Below are 23,298 nucleotides of genomic sequence, written 5' to 3'. Positions count from 1 at the left end.
TGATAAAGGGCTGTTATCTTAATATATTCAGTTTGTATCAATTAAGAAAAACACCACAATTCAATAGAAAAAAAATGGAGCTAAGTATTTAGAGGCACTCACAAGAGGAATAAGGATAATAATTATATATTTAATTTAGCTAGAATCAGAGTGCTAATTGAAGGAAAAATGAGGTGTTACTTTTGTATTTTTGTGTCAGATTTATAAATATTGAGAAGGATAGAACTAACCAGGATTAGAACAATTGGCAGAAGTTAGCATACTTATACATTGCTAGTAGGAGTCAAAATTTTGCTCACCAATTTGGAGGGCAGTGTAGTAGTATAAGTCAGAAGGCTTCTTTTCACTTGGCCCAACAATTTAACTTTTTTAGAGTTTGCCTAAAGGAAATAATTGGACAGCTATCACAAAAGAGTGGTAAGTAGGATGAGAACCAGAACAGAGTGGTATAATTTAAGACAAGAGAGCAAAGAGTTTCAAGGAGAGAGAAATCAGAGAGATTGCGGAGAGGTAAAGTAGAATTGGGAACTGAGAAGCAACCATCAGATTTGGGAGTTAGACGTTTAGGACCACAATAAAACCAGTCTCAGTGGCTGATGGAGATGGGAAGCTCTTTGGGTAAGGAATTGGAGACTGCAAGAATCGTTTTATATTTCAGAAATATTGAAAATGAAATGAAGTTGGGGGAAAGGGTAATATTGTAGAAGACTATTTTGTTTTCATTTGTAAAGTTGTTGAGACATGAACTGTTTTTCGTGGAGGGGAAAAGTTAGAGGTTGGAGAAAGATGAGATAAATGACAAAGGTTGCCAAAGGGATGGATATTAAGCCCAGGTAGAGGAAAACTTAGCCTTTACACAGGAGAGGGAGAGGTATGATGCAAGAAGAAAGGAATTAAGGATGTATACAGATACAAATAATAGCCTTGTACATATGGAGGTGAAAAGTTCTGTTAAATGGGGGAGGGGCGCTGTCACCTCGGATAGTCTCAATTCCTCCCAGAATACAAGATTTCCCTCTTTTCCGTATAGCATAATTTCTCAAAAGAGTTGTCTCTGCTCTAATTCCTCTCTTCCAATTCTTTCTTGAACTCTTTCTGGGAAGCTTTTGCTCTCACCATTGCAGCAAAACTCTGTATCAAGGTCACTGGTGAATTCTGTGTTGCTAAATCCAGCACTTAATTCTCAGTCCTAATCTTATTTTACTTTCCTGCAGGATTTGACACAGTTAATCATTCCCTCCTCTGTCAAGCACTTTGTTTTCTCTACGTCATACTCTCCTAATTTTCTCCTACTACAATGGCCACTCCTCCTCAGTTTGGTTCCTCCTTATCTCCCAGAACTCATAATATTGAAATGTCCCAAGGCTCAGTCCTCAGACCACTTCTCTTTTCTTCTTACACTCATCCATTCTCCTTTGGTGAATTTTTCCAATCTTAATGGCTTTCCATACCATCTCCACACTGATGCTTCCTAAATTTATTTCATCAGTTTAGTCCTCTCCCTTGGACTGGACTTGTGTATTTGACTGCCTGCTCAGTGTCTCTACTTGGAAGTCTAATAGGCATTTCAAATTTAACCTGATCAAACTTGACCATATCCCTTAAACCTGCTCTCTTACGACTTTCACATCTCAGTTATGTTGATTCTATCTTTCCAGTTCAGATAAAAAACCTTGGAGGCATCCTTGACTTCTGCCCCCACCATCAGCCCATGCTCACATTTATTCATCAGCAAATCATATTGGTCTGCCTTCAAAATATATCCAGAAATGGGACACATCTCACTACCTCAGCTTTATCCACTTGGTTCAATCTACCATCATCTCTTGCTTGGAATATTTGAGTAGGTTCCTAATCGCTTCTGCCTTTGCCCTTTCAGATTATTTTCAACATAGCAGCCAGAGTGATCCTGCTAAGATTCTTATTCAGAGTAAAGGCCAGAGTTCTCTAAGGCCCTACAAGATTTAGTCAACCCATTACCGTTCTGATCTGTTTTCTTCTCTCTGCTTTGTTCATTTCATCCATGTTGGCCTCCTTACTGTTCATTAAGACATCAGGCACATTCTCACCTCAAGTTCTTTATGCTTGTTATCTCATGTCTATAACAAACGTTTTTATGCCAGAAACCTACGTGGCTTTCTAGTTACTTCCTTTTGGTTTTAACCCAAGTGCCATCTTCACAGTGAGTTTTTCCCACATCACCGTATTTAAAAAGCTGTCCTTCTCCCAGGACTGTCTTTCCTATCTTACTTTCTCTTTCTTTGTAGCACTTTTCACCATCAAAAATACTACATATTTAGTAACTACATAACATGTAAAACTTGGGACTTTGTTTGAATCGCTTTCTAAAACAAGGGAAACTAATGTAATTTGGGATGCATTGTTGACCATCCTAATGATTTTCTATAATGTAGCCTCTTTATATTTCTGGCTTTACTGTAGAATTTTTTTATTTCCAATCATGTAACATTAAGCATTTATATTTTGAAGGGCTCTTTTATTTCTGATATATCTGAATCTGAGTAATGAGATACAATATAGTAAGGATTTTCTTTCTTTTAATTTTTCTCAGTATTAGAACTATATCTAACTCAAACAACTTATTTTAATAAATTAGAAGGACCTCTGGCAACACATGGGAATCATTCTGGATGAATTCCAAGGCTAACAAGGCTTTGTTCTGTGACCCTGACGCCGTTGTCTGTTTAGACTAGTCTTGAGAAACCACAGAGATCTGGCCACTCACTGATGGTCCTTTGAGTTCCGGTCCAAAGTTGTTCTTGATCTCATAATTTATATGTATATCAAGTTGTAACTGGAACAAATTGAGCATCTCAAATAATATCTGTTCTTTTAATTATTGGTGTCACTGATTAGCTTGGAAAGCTGCAGCATTTGAATTTCTCGTATCTTGCCCATAGTTAAGACAATGAAGCCTGGGAATCTTAATTATTAGTAATACAACCACTATAAAGCCTATCCTGACTGTGGTTTAGTTCCACTTCATTTGTTTTATTGTGTAGGTTTGATCACAGAATAGCAACGTCCTACTGATTTCTTTGCATTTATTGAGGGAAATAAGACTGAAAACTTTGTTCTTTTTCTGTAGCTTTGGATGCTTTTTATGGAAAAAGATAAGATTGACTCTGGAGCAAAATCTGCCATCTATTTATACTACTGACAATTACCTGTGTTTGCCTTAAAAAAAAAAAGCAAACAAAGCAGCATACTAGTCCTTCAGATAGATGCGACCCCATCTCCTAAATAGCACCTTATCTTGGAACCAGTACAGAAAGTTGTTTTTGTCTTACAACATCGTAGTACCTTATGTCGTACTACCGTAATAAAAATACAGAGATGTTCCATTATCTATCTAGCACTACTCCCTTGTACATACATGTGTCTGCGAAAATAGAAATTTTCAGGTTGGTCTATCTGGAGTGTCCAGTACGGTGAAGATCAAACAAACAAAAACAAAAAAGAAATACTCACACAAAACCCTCCTGATAAACTTTGGATTTAGGTCATCTTTATAGGAAACTCAGTGCTGGATGACAGTAAAGAAAAATGTTTGTTCTGTTTGGGGAGGAAAAAAAAGGTTCATTTACAGGATCATGGAGTTTGGAGTCTATAAGCAACTTTAGTTTATCTAGTTTCACCCACTGGTATATAGGTAAAGAAAGTGGAAGTCTGGAGAGGTGAAGTGTGCACTGTGTGGCCTGGATATTAGTTGCAGAGCTAAGAATTGAATCCAGGCCTCGTGATGCACAGTCTAGTGGAAGGAGCTGGGCCACCCAGCACTTCAGCTTGTCTGTTCTTATCTACATCCTTTACAAGCATTAATCTAGTCATGAATTTGTACTAGAATGCTTTGTGGCTTGTGAAAGGTTTTTCTGGTGGTGTAACATTTTTAGCTTCACAGTAATCCTGTGTCATAAGCAAGAGACCATTTCTGTTTTACACAGAGGAAGTTGAGATTTATAGATGTTTAAATGCTATGCCACATTATGATGTCACGTTGCTAGTGAGTGAGTGGCAGGGCCAAATTTTGAACTCAGGTCTCTAACTCCACACTCAGGGCTCTCTGGATACGGTTTATTCCCTTGGATAATTGAGAGTTAGTGGAGGAATTGTGATCCACAATTATAGCAATTAGAAACTGAAAAGACCTTGAAAATAAGAATCTATCAATCACTTGAAAACAGATGTTTTCTAAATTTACTGTGCAAGAAGTTAAATGTTTGAAAGCTTTCATCTGTTAGAAGAAAACATTAATTTATTAAAATTAGAGCCCTTGCCTTTGAATGTAATAAAAGAAGTATTTAAATTATGTCCAGCAGATAAACATCACATGCAGTAAAACTAAACCAATGAAAACTGCTGTAGTTCCCCTCACCACCCAGCCGGCGTCTTCTATGTATTATGTGACACTTAGGAATTTGTGGCATTCTCTAAGATGTTAGAAATTGCCCCATCTCAGCTGGCTGGTGAGAAGAGCCCCAGTGCTATGGGAGTCCGTCTTTCCTGGAATAAAGTTCTCTCCGCAGAGGTCTTTTCTAATTGCTGCAGGTATGGCTGGATATTTAGCTGTATAGAAATGGTCAGCATTCCATATGGTGTATTTCCTTTTTGAAATAGTTATATATCAGTTCTATTTTTAAATTACTCTACCATAATATAGTTTAGTATAATTTTTTAAAGTATGGCTTTAGTATAACTGTAAGCCTCCAGGAATTGGGTGGCTAATCCAGGTTGGTTTTTGCCTGTTATCTTTTGGAAAAAAAAGATTTTCATTATAGCTTAGTGGTTCAGAATTTGAAGAACTAAAAGTAGACAGACATTTGAAATTTGTCAATTCTCTACTAGTCACAATTTAACCTCCTGTTTATAGAATATTTAAGAGATTATTAAAGTTATCAAAAAACAATAACATGTTGGGACTAAAAGGTAAATATGACATATCAGTAAGTATTTTAATGTATATGAAAAGAAGTAGAATCATAAGAATTTTAGAGCTAGATTTAAACTCCCTGTGTGTGTGTGTGTGTGTGTGTGTGAATGTGAATGTGAGTGGTCAATTACTATTTAAGCAAAGCTGATAGTTTATAAACAGGAAGCCAAAGCACTAGAATATATATAATATACTGGCGCATAGTAGACATTGGATAAACATATGGTGAATGAATGAATTATGTAGTGACCTACTTACCCAGCTGGCATAGAGCTCAGATCCTAAATTTCATAGCTTCTAGCATTTTTTGCTTATCTTGCTGATTTCCTGGCTTGTTAAATAGGGTACTTCCAACTACAAGGAGCATCTTAAGAATTTCAGAATGGTTTTTCAAATATTTCTACTTGCTAAAAGGCATAGGAGCTAAGTGTGCTGAATCACAGTTTTATGTAGAAAATGAGAGAATTATAAATTATAAATGTGAAATTGTTTGAAACTGATATTTGATAGTTTTCCTAATGACGTGCAGTAGGAAATAAGTTTTGATTAATTTAAGAATAGAATTTCTGTAAGGCTCTCGTATAATATGCTAAATATTTCTATACAGCCAAATATTCAGACGTGCTCTTCCAGTAGGAAAAGGCTCTGGGAAAAGAACTGTATTCGAGCTTCATTCCAGGAAAGACAGACTCCTCCAGGATGGGCTTATCTTAGCTTTTTGCCGTTTTTCAATTTTTATTATTTTTAAAAGTAGTGTTGATTATTGACTGGTATGTAAATGGAATAATAAGTATGCTTTAGGATTGGCTTTTTTCACTCAGTGTAGTTCTCTGGCGATTCGTGCAGGTTGTTGTGTGTGTCAGTAGTTCATTCTTTTTTATTGCTGAGTAGTGTTCTATGATGGAGGTACCATAGTTTGTTCAGCCATTCCTTGAAGGACATCTGGGTTGTTGCTAGTTTCCAGCCATTACAAGTAAAGCTGTACAGGTGTTTGTGTGAACATTAGTTTTCAGTTCTCTAGGATAAATGCCCAGGAGTGCACTTGCTGGATTGTCTGGTAGTTGCATGGTAGTTTTTAAGAAACTGCCAGACTTGTCCAGAGTGGATAAAGGGATCCTTAGGTGTAAAAGTTGGACAACCACTGCCTTATACAAAGGCAGCTATCAAAGCTGATATGTAACATATACAATAAAATTTTCTTGTGTTGATATCAAGTAAAAAAAAAACTTTTTCTCAGACTTTTAAAGATTAAAGGGAGTAATATCTTATTCTTTGTTTATAGTCACAGAGCAGGGTCCAGTATGTTGATTGCTTTGCAGTGCCACAAATTAATGTGCGAGGTTTTCTCCTATATATTTATATAACTGTATTATACATTTCAGGCTCAAGTATAAGCCTGAGAACAATTTTTTTTTAGTTCATAATATGTACCAAGAACTGGGAATACAAGAGGTAAAGAAGATACTCTCTTTACCCTCAAAGAAGTGAGAAGACAGATAAGCATGCAAATGTAGTAACTGCTGGAATGAAGGTATGCAGAAAGAGCAGCAGGGACATGAGGGAAGGGAACCCTACCTGAGAGTGGGAAGGAGGCTGTTGTGACTTGACAGAGGAGGTGGAGACTGACCTGAGACCTCAGGTGTGAGTAAGAGTTCGTCAGGAGGACACGCGAGGAGAGGGTATTCTTAGACTCTTGGCATTGATGAGTCAAAGGAACCATAGATGTTTCCCATCTAACCATATTTTGGTGGTAATCCTTTGCGCATCATGTTTTTTCCTGGGCTGCATCGCCTAGGTTAAGATCACAAAACTAGTAAGTGACAGAGCGAGGATTTAAACCCTCATGTGCTGGCCCCAGGTGTGTGCTCTTAACTACTTGTGTTACGTGGCCTCGCAATTCTTTAATCAGTGTTTACGTGCACATTAGTGATGTACCCATGATAAGTTTTCATTTGATGTTTGTTTCATGGCAACAGAGGTCTTTCAGGGCTGGAGATAATGTAGTTGTTATTTGGTCTTTTAAATGGGAACATGTTATTTTTCCTCATGAAAAGATTTTGTGATAAAATGAAAATAATCAAAGAAGTACAAGTTATTTAGAGACTTAGAAAATAGCTAAAATATAATAGCCTTAAGAGAAATGCTTTCTTAGTCATTATGTGGGAGGCTAGAATTGCAGTGTGTTTTCTTGAGGATAACAAAAAGTAGAATAAACACTGTCACAAGCAAAGAAGAGCAAAGGATGCGTGAATTTTCTTGCTAATTGAGTAGGAAACAAGAGTCTGCAGACATTTTGTATTAAAATACCTAGGTCGAAGGGATCTGTCTGCCTGAGATAAATGGTTTCTCTCCTTAATCTCACACACCTTGCACTGACATTTAAAACGTCATGATGCTCGGAGGGTAAAGAACAAGCCCCAGGAGTTACAACGTACAAGAAGTGTTTGCTCTCTCAACGTCGGTACTGATAGTTTAGATCACAGGCTGCTGGTATTATTACTGTTTTATTAAGTAGTTTTTAAAAACACACAATTTATCTGAGGTCAGTCATCCCATCTGAATTTTGTCCCACCCCCTCGTAATTCCTGGCAGTTCTTGTTCAATCTATTAGAGTGTTAAAATTGTTTCTATAATAAGTACTCCAAATAAATATAATAGCAAATACATGTATGTGATCAGAAGAGAATTTTATCATTGAAGCAAATGCTAGTAGCATTAACATGGTGTCCTACTCTTTCTGTTCTTATGTCAGGAACACCATGGTTTATCATGGTGTCCTACTCTTTCTGTTCTTATGTCAGGAACACCATGGTTTATAATTCCCCTACCCCGAGTACATTTTCTTTGCTCAGGTGTTTTGACCTGCTTCATATTCCGTGACTGTTCCGTGCTCTCTCAAGTCCCTGTGACTTAGCTGAGATGCCCTTGTCTATTTTTCTCTCTGGCTAATGCTTCCTGTCACAACTCAGCAATCCATGTTTTTTTCTCTTTTGAAAGTATTTCTGGCCCCAAAGCCAAACTGAGTTAGTTGCCAGTTCTCCTCATCTTTCTCTATATTCACATAGCATCCTGTGCATAACTCTCTTAGAGTACGTATTACATTGAATTTTAATAATGGGTTTTCTTAACTGTTGTCTCCCTACCTCTCCTCCATCCTTGTTCGGTTTGGCACATACACAAACTGTAAATATTAAGAATGAATATAGACAGCTATGGCCTTTGGAGTTGATTTTTAACCCCTGGTGCTAGAGCAGCAAGAAGTATGGGAGCCCTTCTATGAGGGTAGCATTCCTTGCTAGCCTTGCACTAAACTGAAGGAGGCTGTTGTGAGTCTTGTGTGGAGAGGAGACACACACACACACACACACACACACAAATAGCTGCTCCAAGTAAGCAAGAACAGGAAGTGTGGAATGATGTGAAATGGAATTGAAATTTATAACATACATGTCTTATCTATTTAACTGAATTATAGCAGGTTTTTTAGTATTGCACTTTATGGAGTTCGCACAGATGTTATATATGCTGTGCAGATTTATCTTTCTATAATCTGTGTTATACAGAGACAATATTCAAATCATACGTATTTTGAAATCTGTTTTTTCCCATACAGTGCAGAGCATAGGTCATTTTTTTTAACAGACACTGAATTATCCTTGAGCCTACATTTCAAAGACACAGTACTATAAATGCATAAAATCAGTTGGAAGCAAAGACCCATAGTTGGGATAGCAAATGCAGATGTATTACACAACATACCTCAAATTACATTATTAGTATACTATGCAGATTAATTGGCTTTAAAACTACCAGTGAAGTATTTGGGCATTTCAGACACTAAAACAAATTGTTTCTTACATCACACCATATAATATATGGCATTTTTGCTTTTAATCACAAGTTCCTTTTTCATCAAGAACTTGGCAATGTAAGTCATTCTTCTTAGCCAAAAAGTAAATTAGTTAATTTCGTTTTTATGTTTTTATGACTAATTTATTACCTCATCTAAATTTTAAGTTTTTACTAAAAAAGAAGTTAACTGGTAATATTATGTTGATACTTTTAGCTTATTTTGATTGATATTAATTACTTTTTTGGTTTTTTGGTTTATTTCATTTATCTAGAAAATCGGACCTGTTTTTAGTCAAATACAGTCTTTTAAAGGAAACCAAACCTTAAGTGGAAGTCTAACGTATGAAGATACGGAGGCTGCTTCGGTTGATTCAAAATGGGAACGACAAGTGATGAGATGGTGTCTGTGGACCAGACCTCTTCCTCCTCCTTCAATCCTCTGTGTTTCGAGTGTGGCCAGCAGCACTGGACAAGAGAAAACCATTTATACAATTACCAGGATGAAGTGGACGATGACCTGGTCTGCCACATCTGCCTTCAGCCTCTGTTGCAGCCACTGGATACTCCCTGTGGACACACGTTCTGCTGCAAGTGCCTCAGAAACTTCTTACAAGAGAAAGATTTCTGTCCACTAGACCGGAAAAGACTTCACTTTAAGCTGTGTAAGAAGTCTAGTATTCTAGTTCATAAACTTCTGGACAAATTATTAGTTTTATGTCCATTTTCTTCAGTGTGCCAAGATGTCATGCAACGCTGTGATCTGGAGGCGCATCTTAAAAACAGGTAAGCAAAAAATATGAAAGAGAAAAAAGTAACTCTAGATTTTATAAAAAGGTTGCTCAAACAAACAAAACTTAATAAAAAATACCAAGGCGGGGCTGACTCTGTGGTGTAGTGGTTAAGTCCAGCATGTTCCGCTTTGGCGGCCTGGGTTTGTGGGTTTGGATTGTGAGCACAGACCTCTACCACTCATCAAATCATGCTGTGGCAACGACCCACATACAAGATAGAGGAAGATTGGCACAGATTTTAGCTCAGCGCAAATCTTCCTCACCAAAAAAACCGAAAAACAAAAAAAAAACCCCCAAGGCATCAATAAGTAAATGAACAAATCAAATACAGGAGATATAATAAATAAGTTGTATGGAACAATATTTAAAATTATTGTTTATCAAAAACATGCATACAAAAACTACAGTAAGGAAGTATTATATATATATGAATATTTTTGTTGGTATAATATGAAGCTGCCATATTCACATGGGTAGCAGGATTTAATGATAGACTCTTTGCAAGGCACTTTGTTTCAAAAACTGTAAATGTAAATATCCTTTTATCTGGCTTATTATCCTAAGGAAAGAATCCAAAAGAAGGAAAAATTATATATAAGGATGTTCTCTGCACATTGGGCACAGTTCAGTAAACTAGAGTCAATAGAATTACTTAACAGGAGAAGGGTTAAAAATCCGACAGTACGTCAATGCAATGGGATATTATGCAGCCAATAAAAATAATTTTGTTGCAACATGGAAACGAGTGTACATGATTTTATTTCCTAAAATCTTGTAAAACTTCTGAGTTCAGGAACTCGACTGAACAAGAGCTAGGGGTTGGAAACTTTAAAAACTTGAGTGGGGACTTTTAATAATAAAAGCTAATAAAACTAATAAAAGCTTTTTAAAAGGTTAACTAATTTATTTAGCTAGTTGTTTATTGAGTTTTATAATTTGACTTTGGTAAAAGACTTGATCTTTGGAATTATTTATACTCTTAGGAAGGGTTAAATACATCTCTTATGCCTTAAGTAGGTCGAATCACATAAAAGGACAGAAGTAAACATATTGATTTCTGATTACAAAGTTAAGCCACTTGTGCAGTGTAGATCTGCAGTAATCTTGATGGCTGTGATAAACAATGCATAGTGGACAATACACTGGATTTAGAAATAGTAGTATAAGTTTGGTATAGAACAACTTGTCCTTGTACTCACATATAAAATCACAGAATTGAAGGAGATTACCTCATCTAATCCCCTCACTTTATAAATCAGTAAACTGAGTCACAAAGATTAGAGGTAGTTAATGGTATAGTTAGATTTAAACTTCGGTATTCTATTTACCATTCTAATATACCATGCTGAGTTTACCACAGGTCAAATTATGTTCTCTACTACTAAGTAGTAGTAAAAGTTTCATATACATGTTCATTCTGTTCCTAAATATCAGTGGTTTCTAATGAGTACACTCATTTTACATAATTTAGATGTGTAAGAAAGAACGAGACATTATTAAAATGTCAGAAACATGAAGATTTATAGAGAAATAGCTTGAATCTAAGCTGTATTATCTAAAAATAAGCTAAGAAAAAAGTGTAAAATAAATATCTAGACTTTTGAAAATACGTGTTGTCTTGGGTTTTTGTATATCTCAGTCACCAGCAGGCATAGAATCTGAACATGATAGCAGGCACCTCCTGGAAATTGACACCAGACTTGAATTTACTAGTCTGGGTCAGGCCTAGTTATGGCTGAGGTTGAAGAATATCTTAGGCTTTTCTTATTTCTCCCAGTAGAACTATTCTCTTTAGGGGATAGGTTTCTTTTGTGACTCTCTTATGAACGTCAGTTATGGGATGTTAGAGGAACTGAACAAAGTCTCATTTTAGTTACTAATTATTTTGATAGCAGTGAGAGAAAAATTTCACAAATTTTTAGGAATAGTCACTTAAGTAAAATGTATACAAGAATTTAATATGTAGTTGAAGTATCATTAATATTTTCTATCAAGCTATTTATGTTGATGATGTAAAAACTTGGACATTGCAAACTATTCTTTCATTTATAGGTTGATAAAGGCTAAGCAATTATGACTGGTTGAAGGTTCCATTTTCCAAGTGTGCTCATTAATATCGAACTACTAATTTAATCATTTCCAAAGTGTCTTAGGCCCATGTTGGGAAAGATAGATTGAAAAGGTGAATGATTTGATAAGGTGGGTGACCTGCTTGATGTGACTTGATAATGTGATTTTTATATCCCATTTGAACAGATATGTGATGAACAGCCTGGCCTTTCTCTAGTCTCTTGATTAAAAATGTTGAAATTCAGGCAGAAATGGTTATTATGCAACACTCAACCCTAAGTAGTACAGTTCATTTGTTCATTCAGCAAATATTTATTTTCTACTATGTGCCAGATACTGTTCTAGCTGTTAAGTAGTCTCTGCAGGCTGATAGCAAGTTAGAATCTACTGCTGGGTTGTAAATTCCTTCAGGGCCAGGACCATGTTTTTACTAGTCTTTGAATTCCCTTGCCCAAAATTGACACTCATCTCATGTTTCTTCAATTAAATTGTTAGTCTGTGTTGTGGTTATCCATTGCTGAGAAACTAATGACCCCAAATATAGTGACATAAAACCACAAGCATTTGATTCTGTGAGTCAGGGATTCAGACAGGGCACAGCAGGGATGACTTGTGTCTGTTATGTGCTATCTGGGCCACAGCTGGGAGGAACTGAGAGCCAGGGACTGCAACAGTTGGGACTGGAGAATTTACTTCCAAGATGGCTGCTTCTTTCACATGTCTGGCACTTTGATGGAGATAACTAGCAGCACGGGCTCAGCCAGGGCTTGTCAGCTGGAGAGCCTACAGGCGGCCTCTCCAACACGGCAGCCTCATGGTCTTTAAAGTTCTGACATGGCGCTCAGTGTTCCAGTGAGTAAGGCAGAGGCTGCATGTCCTTGTATGATCTGACCTTGAAGTCACATAGCATCCCTTATGCTGTTCCTCGTTTGAAGTAGTTACAAGATCACCCAGATTCAAGGGGCGAGGATATAGGCTTCACTTTGTGATGGGAGGAGGTCAGAAAATTTGCAGCCATGTTTTAAGACCAACACAACTAGCAACAAGGGTGATGTCATGAGGCGCAGAATATAATTATTATGACTGTGGCATCTCTGTAAACAATCTCACTCATTTGTTAGAAATTGGTAAGTATCATTGAAATTCAAAGAATTTTGTCAGCAACAGTGATTCATTATATAAAAGATATATGACTATCATGTATTCTTGAATTTTTAGGATTTGGAAATCTCTATTAGTAGAAATATGGCATTAGGAATAGTTTGCATAAATCTGGTAATTTTGAATCTAAAATTACCTTTCCTATTTGAATGAAATTTTGCTCTTAAAAAAATCTGCTTCAGTTTAAGAACAGCTGACATTTTCTCCTACTTGGCTAAAAGTAAAACATTTATGAAGGCAAATGTATTTTTAAATAAAATTACTAGTTATTAACTGATTATGTATTAGTAAAACAATGAATAATTTAAAAAACATGGGAAAGTGCCCATCTTTGAAAGGAGAACTGAAACCTTTAAAAAATATTCTATATATTATACTAAGCATTTAACATTTTAGTAATTACTTTGTGAAAATCTGCCAAGCAGCATGAACTAGAAAGCATTCCTCCTCCCCTTGTCTACCTCTCATCCCTGTCTCATCCTCAACAATTTAACATTTAAAGCTTATGGTAATTTTAAATGTTAAATTTTTTGTTAAATTGTGCATTTGTGTCGTAGTTTATGGCAAGATTCAGAACCATTTTGCTTTTTCTCATAAAAATTATAACTATTATTAAAGGTTTATACAACATAGAGAAAACTTTTAAAGAAGTCTTTGCGTGCAGAGACCTTTTCTAGTTCATCAAATGGTTTCAGAGCCTTTAGGGGTCAGGGTAGGCTGAGGCAAAATTGCTCTTTTAAGTTCTCATTTTAGCTTGGCGAGAAATTTGTATTTGGCACATTCTTACCAGTATTCTTTTCTGATGTATAATGTAAAGTGCAGATATATGTTTGCAAATCATGTATCTGATAAGAGTCTAGTATTCTCAGGGCATAGAAAGAGCTCTTATAATTCAACAAAAAGTCAAATAATCCAATTTTAAATAGACAAAAGATTTGATTGGATATTTCTCCAGAGAAGATATTCAAATGGACAATAAGCACATGAACAGATGCTCAACGTTATTAGTCCATTTTTATAATGGATTGTTTTGTATTTTTGTAAGTTTTAAGTATTCTGTGTATATTCTGGATACTAGACGGATCAAATAAGTGATTTGCAAGTATTTTCTCTTGTTCCATCAGTTGTCTTTTCATTTTCCTATATCCTTTGAAGGACAAACAAATTTAATTTTTTTTTTTTTGAGGAAGATTAGCACTGAGCTAACATCCGTGCCCATCTTCCTCTATTTTGTATGTAGGACGCCTACCACAGCATGGCTTGTCAAGTGGTGCCGTGTGCACAGCCGGGATCTGAACCGGCGAACCCCAGGCCACCAAAGTGGAACATGCGCACTTAACTGCTGCACCACCGGGCCAGCCCCCCAAGTTTAATTTTTATGAAGTCCAGTTTATCTCTTTTTTCTTTGTTTTCTTGTGCTTTTGTTGTCATATCTAAGAAAACACTGCCTAATCCAAGGTCATGAAGATTTAGACCTGTGTTTTCTTCTAAGACTTTTATAGTTTTAGCTCTTAAATTTGGTTCTTTCATCCATTTGAATTAATTGTGATTGGAGAACATGCTGTGTATGATTCAGTCCTTTATATTTTATTGAGGCTTTTTTTATGGCCTACACATGATCTGTCCTGGAAAATGTTCCATGGGTACTTGAGAAGAATATGTATTCTGCTATTGATGGATGGAGTATTCCGTAGATGTCTGTTAGGCCTAGTTGATTTATAGTGCTGTTAAAGTCTTATTAAAGTCTGTTTTCTTGTTCTCAAGTCTGGTTGTTTTATCCACTATTGAAAGTGGGGTATTAAAGTCTTAGACTATTATTATTGAATTGTCTATTTCTCCCTCTAATTATGTCATTTTTTGTATCATGTACTTAAGGTCTGTTGTTAGGTATGTTTATAATTGTTATAGCGTCTTGATTGAACCTTTCATCATTGTAAAATATTCTTCTTTGTCACTAGAAACAATTTTTGTCTTTAAGTCTATTTTGTCTGAAGTTAGTATATCCACCCAGCTCTCTTTAGGTTACTATTTGCCTGGTATATCTTTTTCTGCCCTTTACCGTTTTGACCTGTTTGTGCCTTTGAATCTGAAGTGTGTCTCTTATAGACAGCATATGGTTGGATCATGTTTTCCTTTTTAATCCATTTTGCCAACCCCAAACTTTTTATTGGAGTGTTTATTTCATTTATATTTAATGTAATTACTGATGAGGTAGGATTTATTTCTGTCATTTTTGTGTTTGTTTGTATATGCCTTATTTCTTTTTTGTTCCTCTTTTCCTCCATTTCTTCTTTCTTTTGTGTTAAGTAGATGTTTTCTAGTATACCATTTTAATTCTTTTGTCATTTCTGTTCAATTTTTTTTTTAATTATTTTCTTAGTGGTTGCCCTGGGGATTACAATGAACGTCTTAGTTTATAACAATCTAGTTTGGAATAATACTAACTTGATTTCACTAGTATATAAAAACTTAGCTCATATATAGCTCCAATTGAGGAAGATTAGCACTGAGCTAACATCCGTGCTGTTATTGTTATACAAATTACATCTTTATGCATTGTATGCCCATCAAAACAGAATTCTAATTATTGCGTTGTGTGGTTGTCTTTTAAGTCAGATAGGACAAAAAAGGAGTTATGAGCAAAAAAATACTTTTATGCTATCTTTTATATGTATCTATGTAGTTACCTTTACCAGTGCAATTTATTTCTTCCTGTCGATTTGGTTCACTGTCAAAGGTCCTTTCATAGCAGATTGAAAGACACCTTTTAATATTTCTTGTACAGCAGGTCTGCTAGCAACAAACTCTGTTTTTGTTTATCTGGGAATGTCCTCATTTTTTTCTCCTTTGTTTTTGAAGGATAGTTTTGCTGAACATAGACTTCTTGGTTGATGGGTCTTGTTTTTTTTTTTTTTTAACTCTTTGACTCTGTTATCCCATGGCCCTCTGGCCTCCATGGTTTCTTGAGAAATCAGCTGTCAGTCTTACTGAGGATCACTTCTGTGTGAGGAGTTACTTCTTTCTTGCTGCTTTCGAGATTCAGCAAACTTGGGAACTTCTCGGCCGTTATGTCTTCAAATATTCTTTCTGTCTCCTTGTGGGACTCCTATTATTTATATGATAATACTCTTGATGGTGTCCCACAGGTCCTTGAGGCTCTTTCCTTTTTTTTTTTTTCCATCCTTTTTCCCTCTGTTCCTCAGACTGGATAATCTCAGTTGACTTATCTTCAAGTTGACTGATTCTTTAGCCTGTTCAAATTTGCTGTGATTTCTGCAGATGTGAATTCTTCATTTCATTTATTGTATTTTTTAGCTCCAGAATTTCTATTTGGTTCTTTATTATATCTCTTTATCGATGTTTCAATTTGGTGAGACATCGTTCTCATATTTCCCTTAAGTTCTTTAGATGTAGTTTCCGCTCTCCTTTGAGCACATTTGCGATAGCTGATTTAAGTCGTTGTCTGATAAGCCCAACGTCTGGGCTTCCTCAGGGACAGTTTCTGTAGACTGCTTTGATCCTGTGGATGGGCCATACGTGCTTATTTGCATATCTCTTAATTTTGTGTTGAACACTGCACATTTTAAGTAATAGAATGTGGCAACTCTGGACATCAGATTCTTCTGCCTCTCCAAGATCTGTTATTGCTATTTGTTGTTGTTCTTTGTTTGTTCAGTTACATTTCTAAACTAATTCTGCAAAATCTCTGCTCGGCTTATGAGTTAGCTAATGAAAGGATAGAGAATTCCTTAAATGCCTGGAATGAGTACATCTCCCAGTCTTCCCAAGGAGCTCTGTGTGCATGGTGGGACATATCTTCAACACTCAGGACCTTGACATTTTCAACTTAGCCTTCATTTCCTCCTTTCATAGAGCTTCAGTGTTAGCCAGAAGTGAGAGCTAGGGCTTTCTCAGTTCTTTCCTGTGCATGCACACAGCCCTAGATATATCAGAACTGCTATGGATATTTCATTCCCTAGCTTTTCCTTTTAAACTTTTTAGTTAGTCTTTTGTTTGCCCACCTCAGGCAACCATGATTTTAAACAGTTGCCTATGATTTTTTTCAACAGGTGACCCCAGTGAAAAGGCTGTTTTCACTGCTTGAGCTCCAAGTTAGAAAGACAGCCTTGTGAGTGGGGTCTTCCAGGAAGCCAACAGTTAGGTCAATTAATGACAATTCTCTAGGAATGGGACTTTGAAGGCGCTCCAGTCTGCCCCTCCAATGGCTGCCAGACTCCTGTTTCCACTGTGATTGTGGGCCAGTGCTTTTCTAGGCTACTGGAGAGGTGGGAATGGGAATAGGGCAAGTTCAAATGCCACAGAGCTCACAGTTATTACTGAGATTCAGCCATTTTTCTTGAATAAATGCTCTTCAGATTGCTACAGAACTTTGGCTAATTTCTGGAGCTTAGAAATGGTTCTGGCAGTTTTTGCCAGTGTTAGCATTTATGGAGGAAAGGTTTTCATATACCTTTAATCTACCATTTTTACTGACGTCGCTTGAATTGGTTTTTGCATGTTTTAATCCATAACTATTTTATCATTTTTCTTGATTCTAAGATGCTCATATTCTTTGAGTTTCATTAAGTACCCAGCATTGTGCTGGCGCTTATCGTATGTCATTTTATGTTCTACTACTACTGCTGCCACCATCACCACCACTAATACTGACACTACAAATAGTAATATAAAGTGTTCTTTTACACTGTGTGTTTCCTAATATGAATCATTGTTATGTTAGTGAATGATGCCACTGTATCATAAATAAGTTAGTTCATATGTAGTTTTTCCTCTGTAAGGAGAGCCAGAGTAGTGGAAATGGAAGTATAACCTTCTGGCTGCTGCAAGTGCCTTTTGGTTTTATTTAAGAAAATTAAAAAACATACCTGCATGTAGAAATCCCTCCCTAGGGAGGTACAACCTTCAGCCTGCGGCAGATTACAGTGCCTCCAAGCCCTCCTTAGGGCAGCCTGCTGTCTCAGAGCTGCACGTCCCTCTGCGTTGTCTGAGCACATGTCTACCTGGCTCTAATTAAATGTCACATGCATTTCCATTCTATTGTTTTTATTCATTTTTAATATCCTCTCTACTAACCTCCTGCTCCCCTGAGTTACCTGCTTGAATTACCCAAGTTATAGCCCCTGATGCTAACTGCAGTTTGTGTTGTTATTGTTAAATCCTCCATTTAAAAAGACGCAGAGGGTTTTGTTGCTGTTTGTGACTTTTTGTCTTTTAATGATCACTAAGGCCTTTCTCACTCTACCATTCTGTGATTGTGTTTCTAGGCACAAATTTGCAGAAGAAATTCAATTTATGTTTTCCTGAGACCTAGAAAAAGAACACTGTAAGAATACGTTTAATATGATACAGTGGAAAGAGCAGACATCTTTGAAATCAGATCTGAGTTTGTTTGGATTTTGGCTCTGCAATTTAACAGTTGTGTGGTATTGGCTTAGTTAAGTTTCGAGTTTCCCATTTGTAAAGTGGGGATAATAGAGTGGTTGTGAGGCTTCAACGAAATACTCCATAAAGGTCTTTACACAGTGACTGGCACAAATCAGGCACTCAACAAATGTTGGTTTCTTCCTTTCTCTTTCAGTTCCAAATGTTTGCAAACTTAGTGGATGATGGCTGTGAGCTGTCTGGTCATGAGCTTTTCTCTGTCCAAGCCTGCTCTGATCTACTCATTCCCTGATAATCTTTTTTTAAGAAATAGCTTTATTGAGATATAGTTCACCTACCATAAAAGTCACCTATTTTTAAAGTGTACAATTCAGTGGTTTTTAGTATATTCACAGAATTCTTCAACCATCATCACAATCTAATTTTTAGAACATTTTCAACACCCCAAAAGAAACCCTGTACCCATTAGCAGCCATTGCACAGGTTTGAATGGTCTATCCCACTTTCCCTTAAGCCCGGTAATTTTTAGTGTGCAGTTTTTGTAGCATGCATATGTTACTGTTAACAGAAATCCTTGTATTATAGTCTGGGCTTTTGCCCTCATCACTGCAAGTGTTCTCTCTAAGGCCACCGTGACCTTCTAATCAAACCAATGCTTTTGGTCCCTGTCTTATCTACCTCTTTTGTGGCGTTGGACTGTTGGCCAGTTCTTTGTTGATATTCTTATCTCCTTTACTTAGTTTGAAGTCTTTTTCTCATAGTCTCCTCCTATCTAGTAGTTCTAACTCAGTCTATTCACCTGGTCCACCTTATTTAAAGTTGGGCGTTCCTGAAGGTTCTACCTATAACCTTCCTCCTCAAATGCTAGATAAGATCTTTCTTTCACATCTTTACATGGTATCACTTTTAATATCTTTAGTTCCTGTTAGCAATTTGCTATCCCATTGGGAATTTAAGTATACCTGTTTCTTCACTAGTCTAAGAAATACAGATTTTCTTTTTGAAATTTATTTTTTCATGTTTAATAACTATAAGATAGGCTTTATAGTTAGTTATTTTGTAGGACTTTTTAATCGTTAGCTTGGCTAATTCCCAGATGTTCACATTGTTTGTATTTCCTCTTCTTTTCCTACTCCTCCTCCTTTTTTGCCATTGAAGACTAGCTATTGCCCATGTAGATATTGTGTGTGATACAAATTTGGGGAATTAAATATTGACCTATCTTTTTAGTCACAAGTACTTTTTATGATCCAGTTTTTGTCTCAATTTTCTTATTGAACAAATATTTTTTAAAACATTTCTGATTAAATGTGCTTATTTAACAAAAATAACTTTTCAGTGATGTAATTTTCAAAAATATTTGTCAGGGCCTTGGGGAACATTTCCTAGAGTGCTGCCCAAGAACGCAGCGAGGAACATCACTTGTCCCCCTTCTTAACAAGGTGGAGAGAAAGCAAGTAGTGAGAGAAAGTTGAATAAAGAAATTTCATAATGAAATCCAGGACAAAATTAATCTTTAGGTCATGAGGGAAAATTTATCACTCTTATAGTCAAGGGATAGCTTTCAATTTTAAATGAATTTAATCCTATACTTAATTTTGATTGAAATTCTAGATTTTTAAAAATATTGTCATTGAATGAAGTCTGCAACCCTTCAGACAGGCATAAGACTGTCACTCGTCCTATCCACCTGTTTGTACCTTCTTATTCCAACACAAGAGAGTAAGCGGTGTCCATAGAGTCGTGTTAGGCTCCAGGAATATGAGTCTGGCTCTCCTTCACTAATCTCCTTTTCGTCCTCCCACTCTTCAAACTGGGCATTTTTAGTCACTTTGGTCCAGTCAAGGTGCCAGACAGAACTGGCACCTTGATGTCATTTCTAATAGCTGTTGTGTAAAGATTTTATTTAAATGTTTAAACAAGCATCTATCTGCCCTTTTTGTTTGCTTAAATAAGTGAAAACAAGCAAGTTAACAGTTCTTGTTTCCTGGTGCTTATGTAACTTTCCAAAGTACTTGGAATATGTTCTTCAAGTTACATAGCATATATATAATTCCTCCATTGGAATTCTAGTTTTATAAACTGGGAGATATGCTTTTATCTCCTTCCATGTCTATTGTTCAGTAAGTTATTTGAGCTTTGCTCTGCTTTCCTGCAAGTGGTAAAGCTTCACATGTATTGCAACCCACTAATGAGTAACCGTGCAGCCTTGGCCATGAAAGCGTAGGGGCATAGTGACAGTCAGGGTCTAAGTCAGGACGCAAGGACTCGTGGAAGAAGACTGCTGATTTCTACTCCTGTGGTTAAGCCCTTTAACCTGTACAAAGGGTTAGGTAGTCAGAATTTCAGTGTAATTCTTGCAATATAGAGGCAGCTGTACTGGTGTACTATACTGGTGTGTGTATTTCTGGTACTAGTATCTACCTGAATACGATTTTTTTGAAGTATCCTTTGAGATATACACTAAACCATTGTTTGTGCCAATGCCTTGTTTTAAATTTGCCATGTGGAGTGGTAAGAACTTAGTGTGAGTGGAAATTAAGGTCAGAATTGTGTACTGCTGTGGGTACTTTTAGGTGCTTTTTGTATAGAAGCCATTGCCGTTCTTCTTTTGTGGTATAAGCTATTAATCACTTATTTTTTCCTTTCAAATCGTCTGGAAACGACCTGATGCTCTCTTCTAGATGCCCTGGAGCTTCTCATCGGAGAGCTGCCCTAGAGAGAAGGAAAACTAGTAGAACTCAGACAGAGATTGAGAATGAAAATGGAACCACTATAGTAGATCTCCCAGGTACTTTATCACCCGAAACGGACTGTTCGGGGACAGGCACAGTGCCCGCCGAACGGAGCTTGACGTCCGCGTCTCTCCCCGCGTGGACAGAGGAGCCGGGCCTGGACAACCCTGCCTTTGAGGAGAGCGCTGTTGCCGACAGTATGTGCCGCCCACCTCCTTCTCCTGTTTCTCATCTCTGTTTTCAATTGGACATTTCCTTCCTTCCCACTACTCTCCCAACATGCAATTTTTCCTCTTTAAAAAAGTATTTTATTGAGCTATAATTCATGTACCGCATAATTCACCCTTTTAAGTGTAGAATTCTAACAGTTTGCATTTTTGAAACAGAACAGGAATCTTACCCCAGAGGAGAAGGATCCTACCCCACCCCTCTTCTGTTATAGGCCATGAGTTCACTGGTCATTGACATGCTTCTTATTGTTGTTTGTGTGTTCAGAAGCTTGTAGGTTGACTAAGAGATCAAGAACATCAAGAACAACAAAAATAATACTCAAATTAAGTGCTTTGTGTCAGGCACTGTGCCAAGCACTGCACATGCATGAACTCATTAAATGCCTGTAACTAAATTAGGAGATTTTTTTTAACAGTGAGAAAACTGAGACTTGAGAGATTAATTGGTCCAGCTCATGCAGCCAGGAAATGGCTGGATGTATATCTGACTCCAAGGCCACGCTTCTGACTGTCGCACTCCTCTCATAGCAGCCGCTAATCTGACTGCACAACCCACTAGGAAATGAGCAGAAAGCCTGTAGTCATAGATCTCAGGCGTATTTTGATAGTTGGCCCCATGTATTTACTTGTAAATATAATTTTCACTTACAAATTCCAAATTAGACTACAAATTCAAGTTTTCGCTGCCACACCTATAATCCTTCATCTCCTAAGGCTCAGTTGTAGACCCAGCTCTTCTCAGCGTTTGCTGTGACTTCCCTCTCAACACCTATGGTGATTATATACCACGGGGTTAGTCTTTCCTTTATACTGCCGTGCATTGCTTACAATTGTGTCATGGTCCATACTGTCTCTTACCAGTTAGGACAAGATGGCATTCTCTTAGTAGTTCTTTTTCAGAAAACTGTGTTGTCCCTTGTGATCTGATACATAGTAGCTATTTGTTGATTATTTACTGATCACCTTTGGAAGAAGAAATGTTTAGCCATCTTTACATATAGATATTTTTTGTCATTATGTTTTTTTCATCCAGTGGTATTGCTTAGTTGCTAATCGTCTGTTAACATAAAATGACTTATTTACCTGAAGATGATCAAAAATATAAAACGTTGTTTTTCTTTCCATCTATTTTTCTCTCTCTCTCATTTTTAACTCAGCAGCTGCACAACAGCCACTTAGTTTACCAGAAGGCGAAATTACCACAATTGAAATTCACCGGTCTAATCCTTATATTCAGTTAGGAATTAGCATTGTGGGTGGCAATGAAACTCCACTGATTAACATTGTTATCCAGGAAGTCTATCGAGATGGGATAATCGCCAGAGATGGAAGACTCCTTGCTGGAGACCAGATTCTTCAGGTATCAGTCAATTTTAATTATTCTGTTAACTTGCACCCTTTTGTTCCTATTCATAAGTTTAAAACTTAGAAAATTGTGGTACTGCGGAACCTGAATTATATATAGGTTAGTTTTGCTGTTTTTATATGCAGAACAGATCAGAATTTATCTGTAGTTTCTCCTATTTCCCCATATAAATGGAATGTATTTTTTCTCCATTCCTTAATTTTCAATCCCACATGTGACTCAGCACACAGTGCTGGGCTCTTTGGGCCAGCTAGACTCTTCCTGGCTTGGACTCCATGGTTGGCTGTCTCAGGGCCACTTCACCCGGGCTGAAATCTTATTATTCCATTGGCTTTATCCTAAGTCCAGTTTTCTCATCTGTCTGTTACCTTTGTTGTCTACTTTATCCTTCTCTACTATGCCGATTACTAACATCTAGAAAAGATGCAATGTACAGCACTAGTTACTTATAATTTATACCATGGAATTTAAGAGAGAATTTAGAAATCATAGCCATCTTTTATTGGCTCCCCAATACACTCTCCTCAGTAAATCATCTAACCCTTCATCAACCCTTGATACCACCCTCACCTTCTTCTCTTTCAGAAGATGATCTTTAAGAAGAATAGCTATTCCAAAAAAAAAAAAACTAGCTTGGGACAAGATGATATTTTATTAGAGGGCATGTTGAGACTGAGGGAATGGGGATTGTAAGAATTCTGCTGTATAGGCCTGGAGTTTATGTGAACACTGGCCTGGA

General features: G+C 36.8%; 1 protein-coding gene across 2 annotated transcripts in view; it reads left to right on the top strand.

Annotated features, from left to right (window-relative positions):
- The window catches only part of LNX2 (ligand of numb-protein X 2), a 77,692-nt gene that overhangs the window by 32,144 nt on the left and 22,250 nt on the right, over window positions 1–23,298 (top strand). The window contains exons 2-4 of one of the 2 annotated variants that reach the window (XM_023621442.2): window positions 9,076–9,586; window positions 20,913–21,160; window positions 22,354–22,553. In XM_023621442.2, coding sequence (XP_023477210.2) covers window positions 9,180–9,586; window positions 20,913–21,160; window positions 22,354–22,553 — 855 coding nt within the window. In that variant the 5' untranslated portion in view covers window positions 9,076–9,179. Of the gene's footprint in view, window positions 1–9,075; window positions 9,587–20,912; window positions 21,161–22,350; window positions 22,554–23,298 lie in introns of both variants that reach the window. The other variant, XM_023621441.2, reaches the window with a different exon arrangement.

This window comes from Equus caballus, chromosome 17 (assembly GCF_041296265.1).
Source record: "Equus caballus isolate H_3958 breed thoroughbred chromosome 17, TB-T2T, whole genome shotgun sequence".
NCBI classification, from domain to species: Eukaryota; Metazoa; Chordata; class Mammalia; order Perissodactyla; family Equidae; genus Equus; species Equus caballus.
This window is presented reverse-complemented; position numbering and strand designations above follow the sequence as displayed.